General features: G+C 43.4%; 2 protein-coding genes across 5 annotated transcripts in view; both read right to left on the bottom strand.

Annotated features, from left to right (window-relative positions):
- Positions 1-1,242: 1,242 nt before the first annotated feature.
- LOC129845809 (negative elongation factor D-like) lies at positions 1,243-7,076 on the bottom strand. 3 transcript variants are annotated; one of them, XM_055913749.1, is made up of 15 exons: positions 6,858-7,076; positions 6,547-6,700; positions 6,355-6,464; positions 6,075-6,184; positions 5,774-5,881; positions 5,523-5,675; positions 4,968-5,098; positions 4,434-4,599; positions 3,504-3,638; positions 3,157-3,296; positions 2,909-3,023; positions 2,320-2,415; positions 2,066-2,206; positions 1,779-1,908; positions 1,243-1,698 (listed from the first exon to the last, which is right to left on the bottom strand). In XM_055913749.1, the coding sequence occupies exons 2-15, from the start codon at positions 6,576-6,578 to the stop codon at positions 1,664-1,666; spliced, it is 1,602 nt and encodes a 533-aa protein (XP_055769724.1). In that variant the 5' UTR covers positions 6,579-6,700; positions 6,858-7,076; the 3' UTR covers positions 1,243-1,663. The 3 variants fall into 3 exon arrangements, with proteins under 3 accessions (XP_055769724.1, XP_055769707.1, XP_055769716.1); XM_055913732.1 differs by having other exon boundaries at positions 6,547-6,659; XM_055913741.1 differs by having other exon boundaries at positions 6,547-6,656.
- A 628-nt stretch (positions 7,077-7,704) lies between these two features.
- LOC129845794 (lysine-specific demethylase 5B-B-like) overlaps positions 7,705-16,313 on the bottom strand; it is a 32,755-nt gene continuing 24,146 nt past the window's right edge. For both annotated transcript variants that reach the window (XM_055913722.1, XM_055913715.1), the window contains 7 exons: positions 12,717-12,855; positions 12,242-12,421; positions 11,912-12,070; positions 11,104-11,635; positions 10,747-10,952; positions 8,793-9,050; positions 7,705-8,586 (listed from right to left, as the gene is read on the bottom strand). In XM_055913722.1, the coding sequence (XP_055769697.1) occupies positions 8,452-8,586; positions 8,793-9,050; positions 10,747-10,952; positions 11,104-11,635; positions 11,912-12,070; positions 12,242-12,421; positions 12,717-12,855 (1,609 nt within the window). In that variant the 3' untranslated portion in view covers positions 7,705-8,451. The remainder of the gene's footprint in view (positions 8,587-8,792; positions 9,051-10,746; positions 10,953-11,103; positions 11,636-11,911; positions 12,071-12,241; positions 12,422-12,716; positions 12,856-16,313) is intronic.

Raw genomic sequence — 16,313 nt, 5'->3', positions numbered from 1 at the left:
TACTGTTAGCACACTTAGATAAAGCCTATAGGGACAAGTTAATTTAAAGGACAGATTCAACTTATACAGAGACTAACTCAATCTGCTTCACAACACACGTCACCACCCTCCTGAAGTATTGTAGCCCACCGTGCTATTGAAAGTGGCATTCTTCAATTGATTAAGGGGTGACAATTTAGGCTGAGTGAGTTTCACAGATCCACATCTGCTACATTCACCCTAACTCACTCCACAGCGACCCCCCCCCCCCCCCCCCCCCCAGTGGTTGAACCAGTGCAACTGTAGATGAGTCCAGTGGCACCATTGTAAAGGACATCACGCTGATTAAACTTCTTTAATTGCGCAAGGGGCGACACTTTAGACTACCCACATGCAAAACAGGTCTTCAAGATCCAGCAAGGTTACTCGTCAGAAGAGCGTGATAAGAACCTTGCCTGAGATCCGACGACGTGTTCGTTTAAAATCTCCCGGCAAAGGTAACATGTGACTGGGTTTAGCCAAAGCCTAAGCATTGGTCGTGTGACGACCTCGTTGAAGAGACATCTAATAAATGGTTGGAGACCTGAACCGTTGCATTGTCTGGCACACAGGAGACCTGAGTTAGAACTCAAATTAAACTGACGTCTCAGGCAAGGTTGTTCATCACATGCATTCGTCACCTCTGTTGCACAGATCCTTCTGCTTGTTTGCCATAGTGTTGTGCAAGTAAGCCTGAATAAAAACCCAGTCAGTTCTATTGGTGCCGTGCTCTGAGGTGTAACGTGAGATGGCTTGATGAGTAACCTTGCTTGAGACTTCTGGGCTTAACCTTGACATGCAGGAGACCTGGTTCAAACCCAGCCAGTCGCAAGTTTTATTAGGGAGTGGAAAAGCTATCCTTAAGGCATTTCAACTGTATTCTTATGGGGGCCAAATGGTGGTTTTTGTGACTTCATGAAATACAAGTTACATTTATGCATTCCAAAATACAATCAGTTGGCACTGAAATCTCAATGTAATTTACGCTTGTCTTCAAGGTGTTTCATGGTAATGTCAGAAATTGTGCAATGTGTTGGCACTAGTGTGTTTGAATCCAGGCCAGATGGAAACGATGCAGCATGGTGGATGATTGTAACTCATTGTCTTGTCCTATAAATACTGGTGATCTACAATTAACTGTTGCTAGGTGCGAAAAACGAATAAAACCAAGATGTGTCAAGATTCTGGACAAATTGAAAAGGGGAACTAGGAAAAAGGCCAACCTTTTCAATTAACATTTTTTTAATCTTTTGAGCAGTCATATTTTAACATTTATAAAAATCAAAAGACAATGCAACAGAAAATGGAACTTGGCACATACCAATGGAAACTACAGTGAAACCAATGATGGAGCTGCACTGTAAAACAAGTTATCCTCAAACCTCCAGACCCTTATTAACTGTGATAAGCAATGATACACTACTACATCCTTTTAATTCTCGTGTTTACGCCACATTTGAAAAGAACGCAAAATCGCAGGTCAGTCTATATGCAAATGGTCTGCCTCAATTTTTCTATTCCTCGTCCACCAGTCCACAGCAGAACACGTCAAGGTATGATTGGCTCATAACCGAGGTCACGCCTTCTGCCCCTCCCTGGTATTCCCACTACATCCTCATCCAAGGTGGACCCACCAGCATCATTCTCAGTTCATCATGATGAAGTTGGATTTGCAGTGAGCTGAAACAGAGCATAAAGATATTTCAAGTTGGGCAAAATGAAAATATTTAGTCATATAATCAATATGTATAATGACTGACCTATAAACTCAGCAACAGGATCGTGTTCTCCCTCTGTGCGTATTGTGCCAGCGATGCTGTCGTTCTCCAGGATGGGCAGGAACAGCTGGACAAAGTCTGAAGTGTACGGAGGGGCAATCACATCCAACACCTGAGGGCAAAAAAAATAATTATATTTTCAATTCCACTACCATTTCCTCAAGCGCAACTACGTTGGACCGACAGACCAACAGTTTCTTTAGAATGTTTCACTTCTCTTTAAAATGGGACCTCTTTGACAGTAGTTTCTGGCTCAAAGTGTGCCTTACCTCCGTTACAAAGTAGCGGATGAGAGAGATGTCTGTGTTGAGCTTCTCCAGGCACTTGCGGATGTATCCGACCACAGGCAGCACGTAGCCTCGACTCAGCAGATGGACCATACGGTCCAACAGGGTCTTCTTCAGCTCCATCTGACAGGGACAACAACACCCATACAGTCAGCTAAGAAGTCATCCACTGAAAGTCTATCGGACAGTTGCATGGGTCCAGATTAAGCCTACGCACAAACGCAAAACACACACACCTGCTCCATGACGTCGAGCTGGGAGTGTTCGGTCTCAAAGAGCTTGATCAGTAAATGGAGGACCTGTGGGTGCAGAAGCTGGTGACAGGTGCTGATCTGGGAAATAAAAAATGATGTTCTCATTACTCTCTGTCCTTAACACGGAATTGCAGATCAGTCCAAAGCCAGGATTCAATCCGGACCGCAGAAGATCCGTGTTGTAGTGCGGTTGATGTTTAAAAGGTCATTTCCGATTGAGCCAACATCTGCAGCGTTTATTTTGAACGCGATCTCCGCGACTGCAGTAACGTTGCCTTTAAATGATGCATAGCTAAAAAGCGGTGATTGGATTAAAAACCTGGCCCTAGTCTTTAACCACCAAAATAATTCCAAGAATGACAGTTAAAGGCACCATCTGTGCTCTGCATCCCAAATGGCACCCTATTTACTATGTAGTGCGCTACTTTCGACCAGACACATATGGCAATAGTAGTGCACTATATAGGTAATAGGTTGCCATTAGGGACTCATATATTATAGGTAGTGAGTCTAACATAATACCACAACAAAAACGTTCTCCCTCAACCAGAGGAAAAGAACAAACCCCTACCTCATCCAGAAGTGCCAGGTGGACAGGGGTGTGGTCTGTCTGGAGCTGGAAGTAGCGGGGCTCAGAGACAGTCCAATCAACCCACTTCAGTACCCCCATGGCAACAACTGGGAACCTGGAAATGGACAAAGCGACGATGGTCACCCAAAGGAAGTCTCAATCGACAGTGGTAACCAATTACATTCTTGGAACCCTGTTAGCTACATACAGGAGACCAATGGGCTCATTAGGTTGGCTGCTGGGCTCACCGGATGCACTGGTACAGGGTGCTGAGCTCAGCCACCAGTTCTGTGGCTCCTTTATTCTCATTGCAACACAGGTTATGGACTGTCTCAATGGCCTTGGAGGTGGATTTGAGCTCGTCCTTGTTGATGTTCACTCGCTTGTTCTGTGGATGGATGAAAAGAGAGACACTGTTATCTGGATGTTTTCACTTGAAAAAAAAAAAAAAACATGCATCATTGAATAAAATATTCTCACATACCGGGGGAAAAAAACATTTCGAATTTTGCACATACGTATGAGCAACGAGAGAAAATCTGATAGACTTGCTAGTATGAGGGATTTATGTCAAGGATGTTTTTGTTTCTGGTACCTTTTTCCATGTTTCAACCACACTAGCAGCATAGGCCAGGATGTGAATGTATTTGTGTTTATGGTCCTGGTTGATCTTTGAGCCCGGCTTGAACAGCGACTGCATGAACAGGTCGAGGAACGCAGGCACTCGGATCTGAAGAGACAAAATAAATACTTCACCCACTATCTCAAAAGACAATATAAACAGCTGAAACACAAGTAATTCTCAGGTTTAGCATTCTGGTAAGGCTAGCCTGGTTCCAGATCTGATGGTGCCATCTTGCTAACTCATATTGTTTATTGTCACGTCCAACATGCAAGGCCGTTGAAAATATCCCTCCATCGAACTTGGAGAATAGCACCTTATTCCATATGTAGTGCATCACTTTTGATCAAAAGTACTGCACTAGGGCCTCCCGGGTGGCGCAGTGGTCTAAGGCACTGCATCGCAGTGCTAGCTGTGTCACCAGAGACTCTGGGTTCGAGCCCAGGATCTGTCGCAGCCGGCCGCGACCGGGAGGTCCATGGGGCGACGCACAATTGGCCTAGCGTCGTCCGGGTTAGGGAGGGTTTGGCCGGTAGGGATATCCTTGTCTCATCGCGCACTAGCGACTCCTGCGGCGGGCCGGGCGCAGTGCGCGCTAACCAAGGGGGCCAGGTGTACGGCGTTTCCTCCGACACATTGGTGCGGCTGGCTTCCAGGTTGGATGCGCGCTGTATTAAGAAGCAGTGCGGCTTGGTTGGGTTGTGTTTCGGAGGATGCATGGCTCTCGACCTTCGTCTCTCCCGAGCCCGTACGGGAGTTGTAGCGATGAGACAAGACAACTACTAACAATTGGATACCACGAAATTGGGGAGAAAAAGGGGGTAAAAAAAAGAAGAAAAAAAAGGACTGCAATAGGGTGCAATCTAGGAGAGGTTATAAAGTGTTTGAATGCTCCACACTAACCAGCTCTACGGGAGGTGGGTCCATGCTGCTGAACATCTTGAAGAGCACAGTGATGTCGGCAGGGTTGAGTGCTCCTTTGGACAGCATTGCACCCAGGGCCTGGCAGGCTCGAGGGTAGGCTGCTGCTGTGCCCAATGCCAGAGTGATCTGACTGGCATCATGGCCCCTGACATTAAAACATCACAAGGAACAGTAAAACACTCAAATGAACTTACGTACTTCAACTGCTTTGTTCCCGGAGGAACATATAGCCTGTAATAAAATGAGTTACAATCCCATTCAGTTGAGTGTGATAGGTGAGACCATCATTTCATTAGACTGTCTGTTCCACAAAGCTGCTCACTCAATGTTTATTGTAACACTGGATTTTACAAATAATAATACAATAATTTTACAAAACGTAGGAATCAATTCAATATACATTTCCTCTAATCAGTACGGAATTCTGCCAAGATAGATTATATTTGTCAATGGCCTTTGCTGTTTATAAGAGCATAAGTGAATGCTGGCAAAATAATGTAGAGGACAGGATACCTCTGATGTGCAGACTTCTGTACTTCCTGGCCGATCCTGCGCATTGCCGACCCCCCCTGCTCCTCCTGAGACATGATGGACATCATGGCCTGGGCAAACAGGTATGTGTGCTCCCCGTGACACACCATCTTCTGTGGAATGCAGAAAAGGAGGAGAGAACAGTTCAGCTCCAAACCAACAGAGACACTCATGCCAAAAGACAGGTAGCCTGTAACATCATGTGGTGTTACCCACGTTCATGCAATTCCATATTACTTAGAACAATATTGATTGTAGTATCGTTTTCAAATGAATCAAAACCTCAAATACATCCCATTGTCAAAACCATAAACCAAGGATTTGTTCTGAGTGAGAATGACAGATAGGCCTAGATCTTTTCTTGGGAACACCAGTGCCGGTATTCATAAAGTGACTCAGTGTTGGAGTGCTGATCTATAATCAGTATTGCCTTTTTACAAGCTAATGAATATAATTATATGGACAGGGGGACCTGGTCCTAGATCAGCACTCCTTCTCTACAGGCCCAGAATCTGCATGTGGCTGGGTGAGACTCACAGCGAATTCTGGCAGGTTCTTCTCTAGGTTGTCCTCTCCTCCATCCAGCAGCGTGGCCAGAGAGGTCCTTAGGACCCTGGAGAACACCTCTAGCTGCTGGCACGCCGTCGACACACTGGTGATCTCCCCCTGGTAGCCTGCATCTGATATGAGCTGAGGACACACGCACACAGTCAGCAAGGAGAGGAGGAAGATGGCACTGTTTGACCCATAATTACATCAGTTATTAACTGCTGGGTGATCATCAGTACTTTGACAGTGAAGTTGAGCATCAGACAGTCAGGGTGGGCCTCGGCCAGCTTGTAGAAAAGGTCTCTCCAGGTGGTGTGGGCGATCATTTGTTCCAGCCAGGCAGGAGTCTGAACAAACACAGAAGGACAGGGTTACTCTGTATACTATAGTGTTATGACTATACTCTGAGGGAAACAACAGTAAGAGTGAAAAAATACAGTAAGAGTGGGACAAAACAGCAGGAAATCAGGAGATCACTTTTCAGCTATCGTTCACGTCCAAAGCATTAGTAGTTTGTCTCACTGGCGACAGAGATCTCACCTCTCCCTCTACAGTAAAAATGGAGTCTGCCTTCTGGGGGTCAAAGTGCTTGATCAGGAGACTTTTCAAGTGATTCTCTACCCGCTCTTGCACCTGAGCAGGCTCTACACCTGAAATACACAGAAAGATGGGGGGAAAAACATGTAATTTAGGCTCTCTCTCAAACAATGTGAGAAACCAAAACACATTTTCAGTGATTGACGAGTCCGGGCCTTGGTCCCAAACAGCCAGCTACATAGGGAATTGGGTGCCATTTGCAGCTCAGTTTAGTGTTGTTTACCCATCTGGATGAGCCACTCTGCCAGCAGGTTGACAGTCTGTGCCACGGCAGAGTAGTTCTCTGACAGGAGCTGGATGACATGTTCAGGGGAGCCACCAGCTTGGAAATATCTGTGAAAACAGAAGTCTCTTCAGGAAATGGTTTGACTCTTCATACACTACTAGACACACACACATTCAATAATGGGTTTACGTTTTGAGGGTGTTGAAGACAGCAGGCTCCATGATGTAATCTCTGCTGGAGAACTTCTGTAGGCAGTCCTCCTGAACTTTCCCATCGTTCTCCCCCTCAACATAGTCGTCCTGCTAGATGGAAGTCACATCACTTCAGCCAAGGAAGGAACATCCTAAGATTGTAGCGATCACCAAATACATTTGCGATTTGTCTGTCAAGCAATGAATCAACAGTCAGCAACAATTTAAAGCTTGCTCCCTGAACGCTACCATTTTGTTGTAAGGTTAACATTGTACATTCACCAGTTACATTGTAAAGATTATGCTTACATTGCCATCCGGACCATCCCAGTCTCCAATATTCCTTTCGTAATATTCCTCGTCCATAATGACGAGAGAGTAAGTAGCTTTACAATATGAAGCACCCAGCAAGCTATAATAAAGCAAGTATCGCTAATAATTTTGAATACAAAACAATTGCCTTCGGTTAAGCTAGCTAGCTAAAGGGGTAGTTAAAAATATATAAATCCGTCGTATAACTAAAGGTCTGTAGAACATACGCCACCTTGTGGCTCGGCAGAATAAATGCATGTTTCTGTAAACAGACAAATGCAGAGTAATTCCTGTTGATTTGCCCTCTAAAATAATAGGAATACCTGCGCCTACTTTAACTAGATGCACGACTGAGGGGTAAACAAGAGTAAAAAAGAACGATATGGAACAGTTTTGTTAACCGGTTTTAGGAATCGCTAGAAGAAAACAAAATGGTGGAAAATCGAGTGTTGGGGAAATAAATGTCGTGTCTTCACTCGCAGTGGTTAAAGAAAATTCAGTGGGAATTAAAGTATTTTGATACAAATATGGAACGAAATAGCCCAGCACCATTGCGTGCGCTTAATACATTTTGAAATATTTTCATTTATTTGAATGTTAACTGATATTAGGGCTTATTGCAAGTCTTTGGAAGATATCCAATATTTCCTTGAAAGCAATCATGATTAGCCCTCTACACCACTATGGATTATTCTATTAATTCTCAGCCATTACAATCCCATTATGCTTTCTATAATTAAATATCATTCATGTCCATGAGAGAGACAGGTATTAGATGCCTATTTACTAGTAGGCCTAGTTAAGAGTTTGGATAGCTTCCAAAAATATAAAGGACAACATACACTTGTGAGAAAAAAAATATTTTATTCCTTATGCAAACTGCAACATATGATTCATATTTACCCAAAGGAGGAAAAAAGTAAAACGATACCAGTTAATTCACACAGTTCCTTATGTTAGCTAGGTTTGCAAGTCAAAAACACCACTTTCAACCTACAGCCTAGGAGGGCATTCTATAGGTTCTAGTATAGAACCATTTCTAAGCACAAACATAGCTCAGACGAAAACTGAACTCCTATTAATTAGCAGTTCAGTATTTGCTCAGATAAATAATATTAGCTCTACATGAGAAGAACATGGTTCACATTTCAGATGCATGTACAAAAACTGGGTTCCAAAAATGTTATCCAATTGACTTATTTTGTTTGAAAAATCCCTGTTGTTGTCTTGTTACACATGCAAGTCAGTCAAGTGAAAAAGTCTTGTTTCCTCCACTTTATTCTCCTTCGTAGACAGTTGGAACCTCATGCAGTACAATCTGCATCATGTCATTGATTGGAAAGATGAAATTGATTGGCTGTAAAGCCAGCCACTATAACAAAACGGTGATGGAAGAGCCTCAATAGCTCTGAAAAGCAGTTTGGGCTGGGAACAAGGAGGAAGTAGCACCGTTGTCGCCAGATCAGGAAGGTCAATGAGGAGGCAGTGGGACCAGAGCACAGCGAAGAAAGGAGGTTCACTGGGTGGTTATGCACCCAGAGCTGTGACTTAAACTAAACTGATGATACTTCAAAACCATTCCTTTTGGTCCTCACTCCCTGGTATGGTCTGGCTGTGTGCAGCTGATACAGATGTAGTCCTCTTTTTCAGCCTGCTCTGCAGACACTCCCACGCAGACCTGATGGAACCACTGCTGGCAGCTTCCGTCACACTGGACCCAATTCACCTGATGAAACGAGAGGGGGAAAGAGACACTGGTCAGATTCTGTATTGTTGCTGTATACGCACTTTATACAAATCATACTACATACTATTTTGAATATACTACAATAAGTCTGTTAGTTGATCTCTAAAACAATTTGATACGAGGGGAGGGAAAGCACATTGAAATGACCCACAACATTACGCAGTGGAGGGGGGTGTAATGCTAACCTGTTTCCCCTCTGGCTCTCGGCACCACGGTGCAGCGCACAGGGTGAAGTCTTCATCCGAGTCCGACAGGGAGAGGTCAGAGTGGGTGGCAGTGGGTGAAGAGGTCCCCTTGGCCTCCTGGCTCCTCTCCTTGTTCAACTTGGGCTTCTTCTTGCGGTGCTTCTTGGCTTTGTCCTTGCGCTCGGAGCCCACCTCCTCTATGTGCCGCTTGGTCCTCTTTCCGTTCACAGCCTCCTTCTTGGGACAGGCTACTCCATTCTGGTAACAGTAACCACACATGAAGGTCATACATAATTAGAACACTAGAATGGACATAAACCTTCTTATGATGGTCCAAAGATCAGCCATGTTGGTCAGAGAGTTGGTCAACCATGATTTGCCAGTGCTGTAGTAATTTATCGGCACTATATGCGTGTCAACTAGCTAGCCAGCCAGTTTTAGAGGAATAATTCCATAAATGTTTTCAAATTAACCGCCAATATGCCAACATTCCATTCAAACAATGTAGTCAATCCACAGCCAGACACTGGCTGAAATCAGTTGATAGGATTTAGACATGTTGTAAATGCAACAAGTACTGATATTGTATCATATAATAGTTCTGTTTACATATATTTTACAGGCCATTTATACAGAAATGTTTATATAAAACCTGTTTACTATAATTCCATTACACAATTTCTGATCCATCCGATGCCTTTTATTTTCCTGCATAAGTCAAAGCAGGAAATGCCTCTACTGCCCTTCATTCCAATTACACTGGTTTTGGATTTCTCGCTGACCAAGATGGCTGCCATTTCCACCCAGTTATGAAACTTTGACATACCCCCTCTAGTAATTTAATATTGAACTCGACCAAAACAATGGAATTGCCATGGAATCTTGTGGGGGAAAGGGCCATGGGGGAATGATCCCGTGTCTCCTCAGAGTACCACAGTACGAGTCATAATACCCATAAAACCTAATGGTCCAACAAAGAAACGGTCTAATCGTTTTTCCACCATTCATTTTTCCCATAGGGGATTTTGGTAACACTTAAAATAAGGTGTTTCGTGTAGGCTTAACCTGGTGTGATATTTTGATAACCGTGTATAGTTTTGATAAGTCACCTTGTCCGAGAGAGATTTACATGGTTATCAAAATGTCACGCCAGGCTAAGCCTACACGAAACAGACCTTATTTTAAGTGTTTCTAAAATTCCCTATGCAAAAAACTTTTGGAACCATTTGTCTGTTTGACCGCTAGGTTTTATGGGTATTATGACACCTCCATTGCACCCCAGCAAAATAAATCTACATTTCGGCTATTCTTTATATGTGTATTTCACACGATGTTGACGTAAAAATCTGAGTATAATGCTTGTATGGATGTCAACCCCCACACGTTCATGTCATCGTTACCAATCATCTGCATTACAGTTAAAAATGACTACCATCAACGATTTCTGTATGCTAACCAAGTGATACGAGCGGGAGTTAGCATTTAGCAGTCACAGTCTTCTAAACCTGAAAAGGAACAACTTCTACATGTTATGCAGCGAAAACAGCCAAATCTAACTTAAGTAAGCACATTGTGGACCTGTAACAATACATAAATCATGACGGATTTGATGAATATCCACTTTGTTAGATCAGATTTGTTGAATGTCTGCATTCCATTGACTCCTTTACCACATCTATTAGGATCTCTAAAGTCATACATATGAATGTGATGTTTTGATTTGAATAATGTTCGAGGCCCACTTTGAAAATAAGTGTTTTCATTCATGCTTTTAAGTGCCATCCTCTGGGATCCAATGCACATCTTGTCGTATTATTTATTACCCAAATAAAAGGGAAAAAATGAATGTCAAACTGAAGGACACATTTTCAGAAACTTCATCAATATAACCATTATATCAAGTGGTTAGCCTGCTACCTGAGCTCTGCCTTAAAGTAGTAGACTAGTATGTTACCTGGTTGTGAGGGGGGCTCCCTCCCTGAGAGTTGTGCTGGTGTTGATCCTGCTCTGTGCTGTGCTGTGGAAAGGGGCTGTCTGTGTGGTGGTGATGGCGGGGGTCCAGTTTAATGAGGAGGGACCTGTACAGCTGCTGGGTCTCAGGTAGAGTCACCTGTAGCAGGAAGCCCTCTACCATCAGCTCCTCCAGCTCAGAGCTCAGTCCTGAAACAAACACCAACAATACGGCTCAACACAGCCCTTTCAGGAATATATGTATATTTTTTAACGTGTCATTAATTTGATAAATATGTTAGAAATGTGACTTGTTCTGAGAGGTTGGGTTATTAGATGTTGTTCCTAGCCCGACACTGACCCTGCAGAGGAATGCACTGGTGCTCCGTGTAGAACGACATGCTGTTTGTTTCTTGAGTCAGAGACGGCGCCCAGGTTGGAATAGACGAGGCCCAGCGCTGATGTGATGTCACAGCCACCCCCTGCCCCAGCTCCCCTTCGGCGGAGGCCTGCTGCACGCGGTGCTGCCAGCGGACCGTCCTCTCGATGAGGAAGCGTAGGGCGTCACCCTCAGGCAGCCGCACCCGGATGCGCTGCAGGGAGGCCAGCAGGGGCAGCACCCGGTCAAGAGGGGGTTTCTCCGAGAGTTGGCACTGGGGGCACACCCAGGCCTGGTTGGGCAAGGGATCCTGGTTAGAGCCTAAGACACAGCTGCGGTGGAAGGCGTCACGGCAGAGCTCGCACTGCAGCATGGCACCTGACGGAGCCTTGTGGCACACGCACACCCTCAATGCCCCGCAGTCACCGGCCAGGAGGAGCTTGGACTCGTTGGAGGCCCTAAGGGCCAGCAGACTCTCCATCTCCTTCTGACGTACCTCGGCCAGAGTGGCCATCTACAGAGAGGGGAACCAGCACAGGTTGGCGTGACAACACGCAATACTCACTACATCAACATACATGTAACCAAACAGCTACAGTATATGGAATACTGTATCAAACCATACATGCATTTAATCATGCACCTTCATATCAATTTAGAGGGGTTCACTGATTGCAATAGCTGGGTGTAGTGGGTGTCTTTAAAATATAGTGGAACTTAATGAGTTCAATGGTCTGCTTTTGGTTTAAAAAAAACATGTACGTAGACAGAGAGAAAAAGCAGCACGTACAGCAGAGGCGGAGTCCTTGCTCTCTGAGAGGGCCCTCTGCACATCACTCAGGCAGTCCAGCCTGGCGCTGTTTCTCTCGCTGCACTGGGCCGCATCCTTTGCCCTTTTATACTTTGACTTCTGAGGCTCCGTCCCAGCCTCACACCGGGGGCACAGCACCTAAACACACAAAAGACACTGAGCCAAATCCCAAAAGACCTCAGGATCTTATGAGTGATTCTAAGACGAACACCCAGATGGCACACCATTTACTTTATAGTGTACTACTTTTGACAACTCCTAAGGTGTCTGATTATATGTGTTGGCATTAGATTGTTGTAGATTGTTTACCTCCAGCAGGGAGTAAGCAGAGTTCTTCATTAGAAAGGTCTTGGCAGCGCTCTCCTTCCAGGCCTGCACGTCAAACACCAGGGAATCAAGTCGAGCCAGGGGGTCCAGCCAGACTGGTATGGCCTTGGCCCGGGACACCAGGTCAGTCAGGGTATCCAGCACAGGGATACGGCCTCCCAGCTACAAACAAACAAACACAGAAAGACAAGCATATAGACACTCATAAGAAATCTGGCTTTCTTTCCTTCTCTTCTCTCGCTTTTTTCTTTTCGGTCTGGCTAACCAGAAGCAGTTGTATTGTTATTTAAAAAGATACCAATATAGAATAAAACTATATTCATTCAGAAATGTTTCCAATTACATGGGATCATAAACTAGAATGTGGTGCATTGCTTTTGCCCAGGGCTATTGTCAAAGACATGGCACCTTATTCCCCATGTATTGCACTTTGGGACATAACCTAAGAGGCTCATACCTGTAGGGTCTCTGCCTCCTGAAGCCAGTCTTTAGCCTGGTCCACCGTGTCCTTCAGCAGCAGACAGTTGGGAAGATAGGCAGGGATACTAGCCACCTCCTGCAGAGCTTCCACAAGAGTTTCCACACGGTGACGTGGCCTGGAGATAATAGAAGCTAGGTTTAAAAACAAAAAAATATGCACAGTACTGCTTTTATCTTCAGTGTCAAGTTCTGTCAAGACCTTTTCATATCTTCCCCAAACCAGGTGGTACAAATGAGTCACTCATTTCACAGTTCATATGGCTCTAAAGTAGTCACTTATCACATTAGCACTAAGGAGTTCTCTTTTCAGACGTGTTGAAATCTAACTAAACCAAGACAACTCTTTGAAGCAATGTTGCTTATAAAACAGTGGAATTAGTGCTCGGTTTACCATGTTACTCTATTCAAAATGTTGACTGAAGTTCAGTTGTTAAATAATGACCTTATGGTCCAAGATGTCTCACTTTAGGCCACAGTTTAGCCTAATGGCTATGGGCCCATGCTCTGCTACTACCACCTGTGTAAACTGTGGCGTAAGCCAGCAGAGCAGAGCACTGTCCCAACCCACTGATCCAGTTAATACACCAGGAAGCAGCTTTCAACTCCAAAATGCAAACCTTGCACTTTTCACTCTCTGCTGACTGAACTTCTAAGCAGCTTTCGCAAGGAAGGTGTCAGTGCTATTTATGTACTATTTCAATGTGCCTTATTTAGTTTTACGAGTCTCAATCAATTTTATTTAACTTGATTTGTGTATCTCGTAGCCATTTCCTAATGAAAACATTTATATTGCTTTACTACTGAAGGGGGGCAGAAATTACTGATTTAGCCTTGGTTACAAACAGTCTCATTAGGAACACTGAGAACAAGATTTCAGTCTTTGGGGCATAATTTGCAGTGGGTGTCTCGTGTGTGTTCGAACGTGGGAAGCGTTTGTACATTCACTCTGCCAAAACAGTTAGTCACTCACCCTTCTATACAACTTGAAACAGTTTAACCAGGTCCTATATCCACAAAGCTTGTCAGAGTAGAAAATTGGTCATAAGTACTGAGAAGAGACACTTTACTTCTACTCTTACGGGTAAAATATAAAAACTATGCACGAAGCCTCTAGTAATAAGGAGTCCCACCTACTCGACAGATATTTAGGAGAGCTGTCCTAACCAGTTAAGAGCTACCAGCAGGTGTCTTGATTATAGAAAAAGGAAGCGAGTTAGTGGTTCCTGCGCAACAGACATGCAATTGCTTTGGAGCTGAAAGAATGTTCTGATATTTCTATATGATCAACTCATAAATAATACAGACCTACACGCAACAGTATCTCTTGTGCTTTTGACAAAGATTTTACATGATATGCCAAAATAGTTATAACCACTAGGCTAATAAATAATTACATTTTTATTTTGATTATTTCATTAATTTACATCATATTATCACTTTGGAGTGTATTATCACATTGTTAAAAAAGATGGCCAAATTGGTGAAGCCTATACACTTTAAAATTGGCCAATTGACAGCACACACAAGGGCCTGTGTGTTCGGGGATTAATGATAGACCTTTCAAAATGTTTTAAGCAACATTATCGGCAAGTAATTTATTGCCTACTGTGCCATAAGCCATTTAGCGTGCCGAGTGTTGATGCAACGGTAATATTATCAAAATTCCACTTCTGGGTCATTCTATGAAAATGGTCAATCTGTTTTTTAACCAAAATGTATTAGTCATCCTTTAACATTATAAATCAACATAAGTTCCAGCCTAATGCATTTTTACAACAAAACATTTAAAAAAATGCTTGTACTGCCTTTGTCACTGTTGTTACCTATAATTTAGATGACAATTCAGGCTTTCCAGAATGTAATTGGATTATTTAATTTGCATACAGTATATAATGAAAGACAGAAAAGGCAAATGATAATATATATATATTTTTTGATTAGTAACAATTTACTTCACACAATATAACTTTACACAGCTGTTTAACACCAGTGACCAGTAAAAGACTATTAACATCAGTAGGAACAGTAACGGTTACAGCAGTGACAAATATGCAGACGAGATGGCATAGCTAAAATGGCAGCCACAGTAGTTCAAACCACACTTAACACTAGAACCGCCAAGACTATCAATTGCACCTTTTCAATTTGTAATTTCAATAAAAACCTTGAACCCACCTGTCCCTGACTTTTCCTAAATGTCTTTTTACACTATCAGTACTTTGAGATAAATATCATAAGATTAAACTTTCGCATTTCATCCTTTAAAAAAGTGCACGACAATCAAAATGACTGTAGGCATATTTAACATTAGAATAGTTGCGCCTCGACGAGTACCAATAGTCACCAGTCTAATAAATCCATTTAATATACACAAATCAAAAACATCCATTAATATTTTGTTTAGAAAGGTCATAAAAAACACATGATACCGTTACGTTCCCCAGCAAGAAAACCAAAAATGTCACTCAAACAGAAGGGGGAACTAACAAAGGTTCACTGACCAACAACCAAAATGAAAAACATGACTCACTGAAAGTTGACTAGCAACAACAACTGGAACCTAAAAAAGACACCCACCATGTGTACCCACTAAATTTTCCCAAGACGCAAATAAAAGGAAACCCACACAAATTAAATACAGGAAGAAACCCAAATAAGTGAAGTAAAACAAAAATCAGGGAAATCAGATTAAGGATTGTTTTTCTAGAAATCAAAATGGGGAGAACCAACTAAAGGTGTCAGTGCATGCTCGGAGTATGTGTACTGGTAATCTGTCTCGCACTTCGGCCTTGTGAATGTTAGCTACGAAGAGCATGATCACACAGTCATCCAGAACAGCTGGTGCTCTCATGCATAGTTCAATGTTTCTACCCTCGAAGCACGCATAGAAGGTATTTAGCTCTTCTGGTAGGTTCGCATCAACTGGACAGCTTGCAGCTGGGTTTCCCCTTTGTAATCTGTGATAGTTTGCAAGCCCTGCTACATCCGACAAGCATCAGAGCCAGTGTAGTAGGATTCGATCTTGGTCCTATGTTGACACGTCACCCGTTTGATGGTTCATCTGAGGTCGTAGCAGGATTTCTTATAAGCTTCCCGATTAGTGTTCCGCTCCTTGAAAGCGACAGCTCTAGCGCAGTGTGGATGTTGCCTGTAATCCATGGCTTCTGTTTGGGAGATGTACATACGTGGGGACAATGTCATCGATGCACTTATTAATAAAGCCAGTGACTGATGTATTAAACTCCTCAATGCCGTCGGATGAATCGCAGAACATATTCCAGTCTGTGCTAGTGAAAGAGTCCGGTAGTTTAGCATCTGCTTCATCGGACCACTTCTGTATTGAGCGCGTCACTGGTACTTCCTGTTTGAGTTTTTGGTTGTAAACAGCAATCAGGAGTATAGAGTTGTGGTCAGATTCGCAAAATGTATGGCGAGGGAGAGTTTTGTATGCGCGTGTAGTAAAAGGTGATCTAAAGTTTTGTCGCCTTAGTTGCACATGTGACACGGTAAAAAAACATAATTTTTTTTTGACCGGCCACTAGGAGAGCAGCTGGGTGAGCATATTCTTGTTTGC

This window comes from Salvelinus fontinalis, chromosome 3 (genome assembly GCF_029448725.1).
Source record: "Salvelinus fontinalis isolate EN_2023a chromosome 3, ASM2944872v1, whole genome shotgun sequence".
NCBI lineage: Eukaryota > Metazoa > Chordata > Actinopteri > Salmoniformes > Salmonidae > Salvelinus > Salvelinus fontinalis.
Note: the sequence above shows the minus strand (reverse complement) of the source record. Positions and strands in the feature narration are given on the sequence as shown.